General features: G+C 39.7%; 1 protein-coding gene across 1 annotated transcript in view; it reads left to right on the top strand.

Annotated features, from left to right (window-relative positions):
* Nucleotides 1–15,564, top strand: part of LOC306875719 (mannosyl-oligosaccharide 1,2-alpha-mannosidase IB-like) — an 83,037-nt gene that overhangs the window by 21,370 nt on the left and 46,103 nt on the right. The window contains exon 4 of the mRNA XM_079426425.1: nucleotides 12,180–12,276. Coding sequence (XP_079282551.1) covers nucleotides 12,180–12,276 — 97 coding nt within the window. The remainder of the gene's footprint in view (nucleotides 1–12,179; nucleotides 12,277–15,564) is intronic.

Genomic DNA, 15,564 nt, shown 5'->3' with positions numbered 1-15,564 from the left:
ATATTGTAGCATGAATCTCAGATCTGTTTCACAAGGTAAGCTTAGAAGCAGGGTAACTGAAACAGCAGACTGTCATTTTTATACAGCGTAACAGAGGTGCATCTTTATACAGGAAAGCAATTATTTACTCTAATACCGGCCAAATGATAAAATGGTTATCGGAAGTGTGATTAAGGATGATTACAAACTTGGTCATTATAAAATCTTATTAGATCCAAATTTAGATTTATGAATCTACCTAGAACAGCACATAAACACCAAACTGTAGCTGACAGCCCATAACACCATTGTAGCTGAGACTCAGAGGCATAGGAGCTCCCATTCATTCATGTTATACGTACATTTATAGTCATTAAGCAGATGCTTTTATCCAAAGTGACTTACAAATTAGGACACATGAGGACACAAATTTGTATAATGACATGGGTATGACATGGGTATCACAAGGAGAAGGTGATTTATGAGGACATTTCCCCATGTCCCCATAATTTAAAAGGCTTATAAATCATACAGAATGAGTTTTTTTGAGAAAGTAAAAAGCACAAAGTTTCCTGTGAGTGGTAGGTTTAGATGTAGGGTTGGTGTAGGGCGATAGAAAATATGGTTTGTACAGTATAAAAACCATTACGCCTATGGAATGTCCCCACAATTCACAAAAACAAATGTACGTGTGTGTGTGTGTGTGTGTGTGTGTGTGTGTCTGAGAGTGGCAATATCCAATTTATGTCATCTAGTAAACTGAAGCATGAGTTCACAAGCTATGTGTAACAAAAATAGACTAAAATGCTATTCATCTGTATATTTCTGCTAACATAGGCTATGTAGGGAAAGCGGCCCTTCTTCACTTGTTCTGTATCTCACTCTTTCTCTGTATGTATTTGGGTTTTCACATAGTGTCTGTTTTTTTTTTTTTTTTCAATCTTCTGCATTTTAAATGGATTTATCATCCCAGTGCAGTGCTTTTTATAATCTTTTCATAAACTCTTCTCTACACACTTGCAGAAGTCTCATTTTGACAATTCTCTGAATGTAATTACTTATAATACTCTCTCTACATTAACTCATTAGCTTAGTCATATTGATTTGTCTAAGGGGCCCTCAGCAAACGTTCCTCAGTTCCTTCCTCCACAGCACTCAGCCATAACAGGGATTACGGACTGTATGAGAGTGTGTGTGTGTGTGTGTGCGCGTGTGTGTGAGTTTTCTCACAATCCGAGTGTGTCTTTGCTAGTGCTTTTGCTTGGTCTGATGGTGGTTTGCAGGGCTTGCTTGAGAATGCATAGTAGACGAAACTGCGCCATTCATTCACAAAGCCACGCAAAACATGCACTAGTCATATTTAAATAGCATTTTTATAATTTAATTGACATACTGTTTATTTATTCATCCCAAATTTGCAACATATTTTTAGGATTGGATTCTGTGATTAGACATAGAACCCTACTTAAGGATTGATCTACATGAATAGGGATCATTGAAGAAGTATGCTTGTCAGGGGAAATGGGATCTGGAGTTTTGTGTGAACTGAACTTGAACTCTCATTAGCCGCGTGAGCTCCACCTTGTAATACGTCAAAACTTGTCTACTAGCCACCAGGCCAATTATCTGGCGCGTGTTGTATTTGTGGCATGTTGCTGTGAGAATCAGGAGCTCTGTTAATGTTAGTATTTTTGGCAGTGTGAGCATTTACCCTGCAGGGTGTTGAGACCCGAAGAGCATCAGAGGGCAGGTTCATGGCTGTGCATATGCACAGAGGATGAGATGGGGAGAAGGTGAGACTATACGCAGCAGTCAAGGTCACTGAGGGAATAATTGTGCCTGCATTTAAAAGCGTAAGTGAAATCAACAATACAATAGGATACATGACACAGCAAAGTACAATCAAAGACTATAGAATACCCAAGACGTGTCACTCGTTTAGTTTTGAATGGGGAAAAATGCACCGCTCAATATGGCCACTCTATCGAACAAAGACCCGCCTTCTGAGTAAAAGAGCCAATCCCTAATCGGTAAAGTCAGCGCATCACTGCAGCTGCCGTTAAAAGTCCCGGTTGCTATAGAAACAGTCAGAGCTTTGAGACGTGCGCCTAGGACTGTGCATGCGCACTGGATGATCTAGCCTGAAAAAATAAGCTTTTTTTAAAGCTATTTGAGCAAAATAAACAACATTTTATGATACAGTTGTCAGATTTCATTGGTGATTTCAAATATGACATTTAATCATAAGCTTGTGAACAGTCTTGGAGAATTTTGATGTTGAAGAGATGGGAGTTGCAGTTGCATGCCCAAGATGCATTTCAAAGATGGCCGCCGAATGACATGATTTGCCTTAAAGGGACTTTGGTACAATATGACAAACAATATAAAATGTGAATTGTCATCATTTGGATCATATTGTTGTGTCGTCATTGTATTCTTCATTTATATTTTTATACAATATAATATTATAAATATAATGCAACATGATGAAATGACATAATGATAAAACACGGCACAATATGCGGAGTTTAGCCCCAAGCTGCTCCAACATACCTGCCTGGAAGTTTGTAGTGGTGCTTTTCAATCGGAAGGCTGCTTCCTAGCAAGGCTGCGTCCTTCCTAAACCCCCACTCCTTCTATGACTTCTAAGCTACAGTCCTCCTCGTCATTAAATGCTAAATTGAGACGGTCTAGTATGCATCATAAAAGTTTGTGCCCAATGGTCATGGCGGTTCGGTTCGATACGACACAGTGGTGTCACGGTTCGTTATGTTTTCGATACGGGGGCCGGGGTAATTGGTTACGCCGCAATGTTGGAAATATTTCTGTTTTAAACCATGAAGGGAAGCCAATGCATATCACACAAGCACGCGTTTGCACACATGTAAACTTTGTGCAATATTTATGCCAGTGAACATTTTAAAGGTGGGCTATGTAATTTTTCAAAAATGCTTTAGAAAACTGAGTCGGGCCGAGTACCAAAACAAACTTGTAGCCAATTAGCAGTAAGGAGCGTGTCTACTCATGATAAGAAGGAGAGAGCGTTCAGTGAACAGCCGAGCCAAGTAACAGAAAGATAGAGACAGCAGATAAAAAACAAAAGTGGAAAATGTTCCAGATCCAGCTCTTCTTAAAGTCTACAAAACCAGACGCAGTGGAATAAAGTCGAGATGAAACTAAAACAAGGACCTTGAACAGCAATTGAAGGGCAATATATCTGAATTACGTGAATGATGGGTTATATTTGACATGCCACAAGGTAGGGTAGTGCAGTAATGTCTGGGTGTGATGTTTAAAGGCCGTCTCCAAAACAGAATAACTGTCTTGAGTCTTTCAGTGTCAGAATGCTATTAAAGTAAATTTATCCCTTCGCCTGGCCTCTATTGGATCGTCGCATTTATTGCGCTGAGGCTCTGTCTGATGGGATTCAGTCTGTCTCAGTGGATTTCAGGTCTCAGGTTATAGCGCCGTAACTTCAACCTGCAGCTCTGTGGTGATATGGGAGGAGTCTAAATCAATCACCAGGACTGAGGCCGTCACCAGGGGCAACGGGTAATTGCAGCGCTGCTGCTTGATACTTTCAGAGCGGCAGTTCTCATTTGACCTCGCTGCGGACTTTTCACAGTTGCTCGTCTCTGTTGGTTTGCTGTAGAGCAAAGAGTGATCTATGAATGAATTGGATGTGCCTGGTGGGGGTTATTGCTAATTAATGCAGCTCCCCCTAGAGGAAACTGTGGAGGGCATTTTTTTGTGTGTGTGTGCTTGCTTGCTGCAGGTTCAAAATGCTGTTTTTTTTTTTTTTACACCGCAGTAATTAGCTGACCACATGAAACTTCACCATCCTCAGCAATGATGAGATTATTCATAAGGAACAAACACACACAATCATGAATGAATGAACGATGCATTTATATAGCGCTTTGTGTATTGCTGTACACCCAAAGCGCTTTACAATCATGGGGAGGGGTCTCTCCTCAACCACCACCAATGTGCAGCATCCATTTGGATGATGCGACGGCAGCCACAGTACAACGGCGCCAGTATGCATCATGACTATGTATTTGTTTAGAACAGTTGTTTCTAACTTTTCTAAACCTCTCTCATACCTCCTATGATGTGTGAGCGTCTTTTGCATCATGTGAAAGTTGAAAGACCATCATGTATTAAATCAAAGAAAGTGATTATCAGCTGGTTCCATTCAGTGCCTGATCATTTGGAATAAGGCTGATATCGGGTTTTCACTACACTATTATCAGTGCCAAAAGAATTCGCAATATAGAAATATTTATTTACTTTTGTTATTTTCTTTTTTTGGCCATTGAATCACACTCAAAATATGAGTGTAGGGAGGTGGAGAGAGAGCTTGTAAGCAATACTTGTATAAATAGATTTTCCTTTTTATCTGCACTACCTGCAGACTGGTCTGTATAGCGCACCATGTGTTTTACAAATCCAAAACACTCTCATATTAGTGAGCAAACTTTTTTCGAGTGCATGTGTCAGCCACACACTGTTGTGTTGTTGTTTTCTTTTTCTTTTTATGACTCATAGCAACCAGCAGAATGGTGCCACATACTACATTGGTGGTGCTGGATTATTTATGATATTGTATGTGTAGTATTAAAGTATTTTATTTAAATTCCATGGTTATCAACTGGTATATTCTGACACCCCTAGTTTGGAGCAAGGTTTTTTGCATCCATATTTGACCTCAAAGCATTTTTTTTGCTCGCCTCTCTTGTGAACTCAACTGTTATGTCCCTCTAGTCTAAGCAGTGTACCGGCCCCAGGTTGGGAACCACTGGTAAGATTTAATTCTAACCATGGTAAATTAATCTTTATTTCTTTTATTAAAGTTAATGTTTCACTGAATAAGTCATACAGGTTTGGAATGACATGGTAAGGGTTAGGGTTTGGCTTAGGCTTGCGTGTGTGTAATTATGCATAATTGTGAAGCAGAAGCTGACGTTGTGTTACTGTCTATTGAGGGTCAGAAAGCTCTCGGATTTTATCAAAAATATCTTAATTTGTGTTCTGAAGATGAACTAAGGTCCTACGGGCTTGAAACTAGGGGTGTGCGATATGACGATTTTTGATCGTGGACGATAAAAATGTCTCCACGATCTGCTTTTGAAGAAATATCGTAGTATCGTACTACAGCACACATTATGTCAAATACAGCTCTGGTGCCTCCGTCTCTATATACTGTACAACAGGACATATAGCAGTAGAGTTACTCTGACAGGACACTGCACTTATTCATGATCGCAAAAGTACATTATTTGCACACAAGCCTTGCTGGTTAAATGTTTAATTCGCGCGTCATGACTGGTCTGACGTGCGCTTTTTCTGAGCGCATATACCTGAAGCACGGACACTAAAAAGCCTGTCTAACAGCGACTGATTACTCAACTAACTTATTTTTTGCGCTAATACTGTCAAAACACACAAGGTTTACATACAGACTGAGTTGGTTATGTCTAAAATGAAAGTAAATAGTTAAGAGAGAAACGGATGCGTGCCTGTATATTAGATGCGTGCAGCTCTTAAAGGGACAGGACACTAAACATGCTGTCAACTGTCATTAAAGGGATAGTTCACCCTAAAATTAAATTTCTGTCATTATTTACTCTCTCGCATGTTGTCCCAAACCTCTATTAATTTCTTGTGCTGAACCCAAAAGAAGATATTTTGAAGAATGAGGGTAACCCAACAGTTGCTGGTCTACATTGACTTTGATAGCAGGAGAGAACAATCCTATGGAAGTCACTGAGGACCAGCAACTGATTGGTTTTCCACCTTCTTCAAAATAACATTTATGTTCAGCAGAAGAAAGAAACTCATTCAGGTTTAAAACAACTTTTGAGTAAATGATGGTATAACAATAAAACATTATGACAGAATTGACAGACAGATGACAGAATATCTGTGTTTTATTTTTATATTTGTTCATTTTGTACCTGGAAAATAAAGCACTGTTTGTTTTATTTGTATATTATGTGTATTTGTAATTTGTATCTTTGTTCTTATTTTTTAATAAGAAAGATAGAATGAACAAAGATTTTTATCTTCGCCCACTTTGGCCTAAATATCTGCCATGTCTTTTTTTTTGTTTTTTGTTACCTTGAAAGGCTTTGTCTTTCTAGTTTGGCTGTAATGCTCAGACAACTTGTAAAACCAACATGACAAAGAATCATGATAAAATCGTGAATCGTGATATTTCTAAAAAAAATCGTGATATGATATTTTTCCCATATCGCCCACCCCTACTTGAAACCGTAAGGGTGAGTAACAAACGACAGAATTTTCATTAACATTTCATTAACTAGTCTTTTAGGCAATTCACCAAAGTCAGTTTTGTAGTTTCGCACTTTCATAGTCTGCATCAAAACCTCTAGTATGTGTAGTTGTCTAGGGAGCTCATCCATACTGAAACGACTGATTCTCCCACTCAATTCTTTCTACCGAATGTTTGTCTGCCTTGTCTCATTTCCTTTTTCCTCCTTTTGTTCCCTTGTTTTCTCATTTCTTTCTTTCTTTGGAAACCTATTGTAGGCTTTCTTTTGCCTCGCTCTCTCTCTCTTCACCCTTTGCTCCAGCGTTGGCTTTGTCTTTGCTCTAGGAATCCTTCCAGACAGTGTGATGTGCTCTAAAAGGATCTCCCTCTCACTCTTAAATCCCAGTGCACTGTGGAAAAACCATCAGCATGCCCCTTGTAACACACCCAAGTGCTTTTGCTGCTCCTTGGCAATCATGCACTCCAAAAATAAAAGGCCAATGATAATGAGAAGAAAAATCATATTAGAGCGCCTGAAAGCAGCAAACGGTTTCAAGAAAGGTGGCGCTGGCAGTGCCCTCAGGAAAGAGGGAGATGCATTGTAACCACTTACAGGTTTTGAGAACATACATTTTCATTTGTTTTACGCTCTGACTTTCATGGAGTCTGAAGGCAGGGCCTGACAGGCATAACCAATCCACCCACAGAGCTGATACGAGCGCTGATCACTGTTCAAACAAGTGTCCCGGCAGCCGGATGGTAATTGAAATCACTCAAGCAGTTGAGCAGAAAGCACCGACAAGGCTCATCTATCGCTCTCTTTGTTCTCTCTACATTGCACTGTGTTCGATTGATGGGAGGGTGGAGATGATCATATCTGTCTGCTTTGGAATTGATATGAACACGACTGCCGATCCATAGGGACCGATACAGTAAATCAATTAGTCACTTTGTGCGGATGCACCGAATACTGAGTTTACAGAGAAAACTACAAAACTGCTTGATGAATACAGATAGCTTAAAAAAAAACTTAATATCTGGAAATGAGGAAGGCATGAGAGAGAATATGTGGTTTGAATGGTATTGTTCAAATGGGCTTTGAGTTGAGGGGTCCTAATTTTCAGGTTTAAATCCAAACTGTCACTTAAATGTTTCGTGCAGATCTGTTTTAATTTTAGGCTTTTATGTTCATTTTGGAATTCTCTAAAAAGGGTTTTCTGTGTTTGCTAAGGACTGGGAATCTGCATGAGTGTGCATGCTTAGTCATTGCATTATTTTTATTTTTTGTGAAGGACTGCTGAAATGGGTGCTCATTTGGGACTTTAAGAGTAAATGCGCTTTCAAACTCAGCGATACGGCGCAGCCTTCATTTTCAGGAACCTAATTTTTCAGGAACCTGTTGATCTAGAGTCTTTCAGCACTGTATGTGAGACACTAAATGAACACAGTCCATGGAGGAATACTGTCAAATGATAAATGAAGGGTCATAATGCCTTTCTAAAATTTACATATAATTCGAGCAGTCTTTACATATTACACATTTGTTTCTCGCTTATTCTCTCGTCCCTCTCTTTAGTGTATTTGTTTTATTTCCATTGAGGAGAAAATAAAAATAAAAAAATAGTTGTGTGTGTGTGTATTAGGGGTGTGCGATTATGTATTGTCTGTGATAATATTGGAATTGTTGTTTTAACGATATGCAATTTGACAGTATCGAGTATTTTGCAAAAAAACCAAACAAACCACCCACGGAGTGCATGCATACATTAGCCTACGTGGTGATGAAGCGGGTTATGTGCACGTTTAAGCCCAATTTATACTTCTGCGTCAGACCTACGCCGTAAGCTGTGCATCGGTTTTCATTTATACTTCGGTGTCGTCATCTGTGTCGACGTGCAGTACACATGCGGACCGCTAGTCTGCCGTGTCCCGCAGTATAGTCTCAGCCTCAGACGTCACGCCCACCGACCGTTGGCTAAACGTCTGATGCATATGCCACACTTTTCTGCAAACACTTCAGGAATGTTTAAGTCATCATCTGACTGGTTGAATTAAACCGGATTTCCGGGAGACGCGAGTGTCGCGTTTATTTTCGGTCCGCCGGGAAATAAAGATGCCATGGCGATGGCGCCAAACCCCCTCACGAAAGAAGCAGTGTTAATTTCGTCGACGACGACGAAAAATATTCGTCAACTAACCTTTTTTCTGTGACTAAGACGAGACGTTGACGAGCTAAAAATAATATCTGATGATAAAAACTATCTTCGTTAACAAGACGAGACGGCACTAAAATGTTATTTGAGGACTACTGGACATTCAAAATACATCCTATAGGCTAAGTTAACTCTTGTCTTTCAAAATGTGCGTCTCTGTCATTGGATAAGGTGCGTTTGCATGGCAGCCGCAGTGGACGGATAGGCTACCAAAACGCGAACTAGCGATCTGAAACAATGGCCTGAAGCACCTGAAGGGTTAGGGAGTGGGTGACCAGACGTCCCATTTTTCCCGGGAGTCACAATTCATTGTCGATTAACTTAAAGTCAGTGAAGGTGCGATAGGCGGAAACGCACTGATAGAAGTCCTCTCTCTCGCACACGCTCCACTTCTTCAGTTCTCATACAGCGCGCGATCAGTTCTCAGTGCTCAAATACACACACAGCAGTCCAAATGTCTCTCATGTAGAGTATCTCACGGAAATACAGTCCGTTATGGTTTAAGTGAGCTTAAATAGGTGGGTGAAAACTGAATGTATGTCAGTAGGCTATTACATGCATACCTTCCGTCTTAAATGGACAGCATTCCTAATTATCTGTCATAAATGTTAACCAACAAAAGATGTTAAATAAATGTATACTTGTTAAGTAAACCTACTGTATCTGAAAAATACCAGTTTTTCCAAATTCAATCCTTGATTCAAATTTCTCATAACTAAGCTTAATTGATTTGGTCTAAAGAGAGAAGGATTGATGACTGTTTTTGTTAGAATACTACATATAAAATAGCTACCAAAATAAATGTTGGTAACTGCAGTTTGACTAAAAGTAATGACTAAAAGTTGACAAAAATGCAATGACTTTTCGTCGACTAAAACTAGACTAAAACTAGACTAAAACTATGACTAAAACTAAGACTAAAATGACTAAAATGTGACTAAGACTATTAAGCTATTTCGTCTCAAGATAAAGACTAAGACTAAATCAAAAATGCCTGCCAAAATTAACACTGGAAAGAAGAAAGCCGTCGTATTTACAACTGCGACGACGAACGCTTATCAGGGTCAACTAAATGCTGGATTTTCAAAAGTATGTGAAATACTTAGTTTGCGGCATAGAATCTTTTAAAATGCATCCGAGAGTTTCACACACTGGTTTGTTATTGTGGCGACATTTCCATGCCCCGAAACGTGACGCTAAACGAAACGAACTGTGATTGGTTGTTTGACATGTCAGTCAAATGGCCTCATGGGCGGGCCTTGGCCATTGAAACCTGCCATAGATTCTGCCAGTCAATTACTGCTGTATAATGATGTACTATAATAAATGATACAACATTTGTTCTTTGCTTTGTTTTATTTTAAATAAGGTGTAACATTAAACTATATTATAGTGCTCATAAACGCGCACAAAACTCAAGTACATACGGAGGGAGGGGTTCACTTTTAGAAAATAATGCTTTATTAAAGGTAAAAATCAATTTAAACTTAAATGGAACTCTTTTTTTTAAGAATATTGACAGCTGATTTTCATATATCAAGATATACATAAAGGTGGTCCATATATCTTGTTGAACTCTGGAAACAGATCACTAAAATAATCATTCTATTGATCGAACTGATTCACAAATCGACTGACAGACTGATTTGTTCAGAGTCCAGCTCACTAAATCACAGTTTGCTGGAGAGAAAGTTAATTGCTGAATAATGGTTTGAATTTCCATACGTTTCTCACACAAAGCTGTGAAATAGCTTCAGAAGACTTGCAATAGAACCATTAACTACGACTGTTGCCTCAATAAACTCCTACTTTGCTGCTTATTAATAGTTAGTAAGGTAGTTGTTAAATTAAGGTACTGGGTAGGATTAAGGATGTAGAGTATGGTCATGCAGATTATGTGCTTTATAAGTACTAATAAACAGCCAATATGCTAATAAGCAACTAGTTAATAGTGAGAATTAGTCCCTATACTAAAGTGTTATTGTTTTCTTTGAGGAGTTGTATGGAAGACATACAAGAGCTATGTGCCTATTCTTCAAAAAAAATCTTTTTTTATTTCAGAGGAAAAAATAACAGCATACAAGTTTTGAATGACATTAGGATAAGTAAATAAAGACAGAATTTTTCATTTTCACAGAATTAGCACAAAAAAAAGAAAGGAAAACATACCCCTTAGGCCACTCGTGACTGTCTAACCTTGTTCATCTCTCATGCGTTAGTGTCCCTGTAGACACATCTTCATGGGGTAGTTAAAAGCATGGGCTTAATTTAACCGCCAGCTTAAGTTCCCTTCGTGTCAGATAGGCTCTGCTCTCAACGCTTCACAAGGCCTCCACTTAGTCAAAACAACTGTTAATTGACAGGCAGAATGACCCTGAACAGCCCTTGAATAAAACATGAGAGAGGTTGGAAGTTACACATGATCAAGTGGGAATTTACAGGAAAGAGAAATCTGTAGACGCATAGCTCCCCATCTGCTTACAGTTCATATTTTAGGCTTTTTTTGCTTATCACGGCTTTAATTTGTCTACCCTAAACTGGTTTAACAATCATTCTAATCAGATGCCAGTCTTCTGTCCATTGGAAACCTAGAGGAAAGACTGCATTGTGGTAATTCATAATCTTTTGTGCGCACAGCGTGTCATGGAAAGATTGAAAGCCTAGAACAAAATGCAATTATTGACTTCTTTTCATTGACTTGGCTCCCTCCTGGGTTTATGCTTTTTAGGCTGAGAACAGCGGAGCAGAATCATGGCTTGTGCTTGGGATGGCAGCCTACAACAACACTTGACAGAGACGTCTACTGCATCTGTGTTCATAAGCTCCATTCCAAGCCTTAGCCTACCTAGTCAGCATTTTAAGGCATCATTGGCATGCTCCCCTATGCTGAGGCCATTTCAAACAATAGGCAACAATAATATACCTTGTTTGGCTGAAATTTTACTTACTGTAGCAGCATCCAACATCGGCTGTAGACTACAAGCGCTAGAACCGAAATTTTGTTCTTTTGCTTTTCACGCACCTTATCAGCCTTGTCACAAGCGTTCTGCTTTTGGAGGAAGTACTACTCCAAAGTGGTAATGTTTGAAGACATGTCTAAATGTGGAGCGGCTCAGAGCTGAATTTCAGCCAGCCGTTTAATGGAAGCGAGCGAGCGAGAGAGCTCAGAGAGAAGACGCCTAGAGCCACAGCTGAGACAAAGACACGCTTAGAGACGCAGACACACACTGTGTCCATTCATCTTTCCCCAGTGGGGGGAAAAAAGAAAAACACACATGCACAGAGTGAAGATACATCGCCAGGGTGCTGCTGGCCAGTGACCTGAAAGGGGAATGACAGCGCAGCAGACGCGGTCATGGTCACAGCGGGGGCTTCTGGGTAACAGGACATGTCTGCTGCGACGCTTCATCTTTCACATCAAAGGCCTTTGTTGCATCCCTGTATTATTCTACCCTGTTAAAAATGCATTGTACGTTATCAGACCAAACAGCTTTTTTTAGCTTTCATGTTGCTATATTTTGCATCAAACAATGGGGTTGTTTCCAGGCGGTGTTTTTAAAAGGTTTTCAATGAAGATGTCATGAAGGCAGGCAGGTCTAGATGAACCAATCAGTAGGATTTGGCTGTATCAGGGTTCTGTAATGCAGATACTTGCTATACTTCTTGATATTCATGGGCAAGGCTAACTTCCTGTCATTTCTGGGTTCTAGATGATGAAACATGCGTGGGACAGCTACAGGCAATACGGCTGGGGCCACAATGAGCTCAAACCCATCGCCAAGAAAGGACATTCCACCAATATCTTCGGTGAGTAAGGAGTGCACATGCATGTTGGTGTCTCATTTACATGTAAATTACTGCTCTTGCAGGCTGATTCGGTTCAGGTTGGTAAGGACAGACACAGGCAATCCCATCTACATCCACTTTTGTGTGCCGTCTACAGTTCGCACCCTCCAATGATGAGACGTGCTTGCGCAGTTCGCCATCCCTAATCATTTCTGTGTTTGTTTGTGTGTGTTGTTTATCGCTGGCTCTCAGCTACAGAGCTAAAGAAGATTTGACTACTGGGACTGAATCTGATCTGTGTGTGTACATGCGAGCGTGCCTGAACAAAGAAACCACTATTGATCCTCTTTGTGACTTACTCTGCTGCTGATGTAACGAAGACTGTCTGTGCAGGGGGAAAAAATATTATAAAATAAATAGTTCTGAATCCTGATAGGATGAGCTGCATTGAAAGCTGTTGTGAAATGCAGATAAACACATTGGGTCTCATTTATCAATCTAACGTAGAAACGAGTGCACAAATCAACTTACGACAAAGCTCACGTGTGATTTATGAAACATTCGTATGCCGCCAATCCCATCGTACGAAAGATTTTATGTTGATAAATGTGGTGGCAGAAAACAATCGTCATTTGAATATCACGCCCCTAAAAACACCCCGGTTTAGAAGCCTCGCCCCTAGAGTTTACGACACGGAGAAACGTAACCCGGCCAAAAAGAGGAAGTAATCTAATGAAAGAGAAATTGATCTTACTCCAAAAACACCTGTTAACCTTATAATTGCAAACAATGGCATTAATTTATATGTATATTAAATACCAGTAAATATAATGAAAAATGTATATACATTTATACATTTATAAAGATTATAAACAAAAAATAGTAGCTATAAAATTTTATATTAAACTGAAGTAAAACACAAATTAGGCTATACTGGCATTCATTATAAACAGAATACAACGTCAAGCTAAAATGAATGAATTAAAGCGAAACTAAACGGCATTGGGCTCACAAGCCTCTCTCATTCGACAGCCAAATGGCCTATACTTGTCACACTGTTTTTTTTGTTTTTTAATCTGTTAATTAAGAGAAATATATTTTGTGTAGCCATATTTATTTGATTAATTTTAGAATTAGTTTTTCTCAATTCACAGAAGCGCTGCAGGTGTGTGATACGACAATGTGTTATTCCTCACGGTCTGTTTATGATGCTATTTGCGCATAAAGCTAAAGCCCTGAAAGGAAAAAAAACAAAACAAAAAGCTTAATTTGTCGATTTGGGAAAATAATCTAAATGAACAAAATGCTGTCATTATACAATTCTCTGAAATTCTCTATGCTGCACGCAAGTTCAGGCTAACTCAAAAACTTGCGTACACTAGCTCAGACCTGACGTGAGATTTGATCGTAGCCACCGCTCACGCCCATATTGATAAATTCCAAGTTTTGCGTAGAAACGACCATACGCCCAATTTTCGTAAGTTGTCGTACGTTCGTTTTGTAAATGAGGCCCATTAGCTGAAGATTTACTCACCCTCAGTTTTTTTTCATTGGAGTAGATTTGAAGGAATTTAGCATTTTTTTTTCACTTACCGTCCAATAGATCCTCTACAGTGAATGGGTGCCGTCAGAATGAGAGTGAATTATGAAAAAATTCTAATTATCCACAAGTAATCCACATGACTGCAGTCCATCAATTAACGTCTTGTCAAGCGAAAAGCTGTATGTTTGTAATAAAATCATCAAGACATTTTAACTTCAAGTCCTCTATCCAGAATATTACTTTCTCAAGTGAAAAGTTGTTGCTGAAAAGACATGTCAGTTACCATGTCTGCATTTGGGATTGGAGAAATGACAAACAAGTCGCGTTTGAATAGGCAGTAGCAGAAACGTACTTGCAGGCTGTGAGTCAGAAGCGCCAGACTGTCCTTGAAAAGTTTAAATTGCCCCACTTTATAGAAACAGCCTTTGTGCAAGCCAGCAAGCAAGGCTACTCTCCTGCCAGGTTCAGGAAATAGTCCTCTGTAAAATGCGCCGCACACAGTCTAATATTTGGGTTGAGTTGTTCTGGAACAGTGTTGTAAATACAACTTAACCACTGATTTCTAGTTGTGTCCGCTTTTGGAAGCCCAAACAAAGTAGTTTCACTTTCACAACGAAACGCAGCGTCTCCACGACATGGCACCGGCGGCAGTAACAATACTACAGCGAGAATAAAAATCACGCCCCCTTTCTTTGCTTAAACATTTGGGCGGTGTTATGAAAATCTCTCCACACAGTGACGTAGATGTGGGGGCGTGTTTGAATGAGCCATTTTAGGGGGGCGTGGCAGAGTCTTAACTTTTTATAAAGAATATCGCTTTGGTTTGAGACTTTAGTCTTTGCAACTTCAGGGATCTTATCTATGCATGAACAGCTTGTAACACTCCAAAGAGAAAGGAAAACTTGAAATCGGATCATATGACCCCTTTAATTCTTAATGCTTAGTGCTTAATCCTTAAATATGGAGTTGGAGTTAATATGGAGAATATAACTGAGAAATGTAAGTTATGCACTGAGGAAAACGCATCTCAAACGCCCTAAACAGTACAAATATCTGTCAGAGCATCTGACTGGACAAGCTGCCAATTTTGACATGTTTCATGTTTAGAACGTGTTTAAAGGTGTCATCGGATGCAAAATTCACTTTACAAGTTGTCTGAACATAAATGTGTGTTGGAAGTGTGTACACACACCTATCCTATAATGATAAAAATCCACCCAGTGTTTTTTTTTTTTTTTACCCGTATTTTAAAATCCCCTTTCTCAGATCAGGCTGTTCTGAGATTCCTGTCAGAATGACGTAGTTCTGTACAGGCCCCTCCCACGATAGTTGATTGACAAGGTCGTCTTACCTTAGACCCGCCTTGAGTGAGCTGAGAGCTGTCTGCCATTGTGTTGACTCCGGTGCAGGGGAAGACAAGATGCCTCCGATTAAGCGATTGAAGTGTTCTGTTGTTGGATGTTATAATGAACATAGGAGGAATTTCTATGCCATGAACTCCCAACATCTGAGTCGTTGAAGACGCAGAGGATTAACATTACTTTCGTTTTGAAGGGAATGTGCCGATCCCGATCTGCCTAAATGCGTCTATGTTCTCGCGAATCATTCGTGAGCCAGCTTCATCTACAGAAGAAATGAGTATAAGGTTTTTATGAATCTTTGCAAATCACCTTTCCTAATAATGTGCTAGTTAGCCAGTTTCTTGGCTAAAGTAAACAGTACTGCTCGTCATCCCATGGAAGAGAGGGGCGGGGTCAGCAGAGCTC

This window comes from Barbus barbus (assembly GCF_936440315.1).
Source record: "Barbus barbus genome assembly, chromosome: 10".
Taxonomy (NCBI): domain Eukaryota; kingdom Metazoa; phylum Chordata; class Actinopteri; order Cypriniformes; family Cyprinidae; genus Barbus; species Barbus barbus.
Note: the sequence above shows the minus strand (reverse complement) of the source record. Positions and strands in the feature narration are given on the sequence as shown.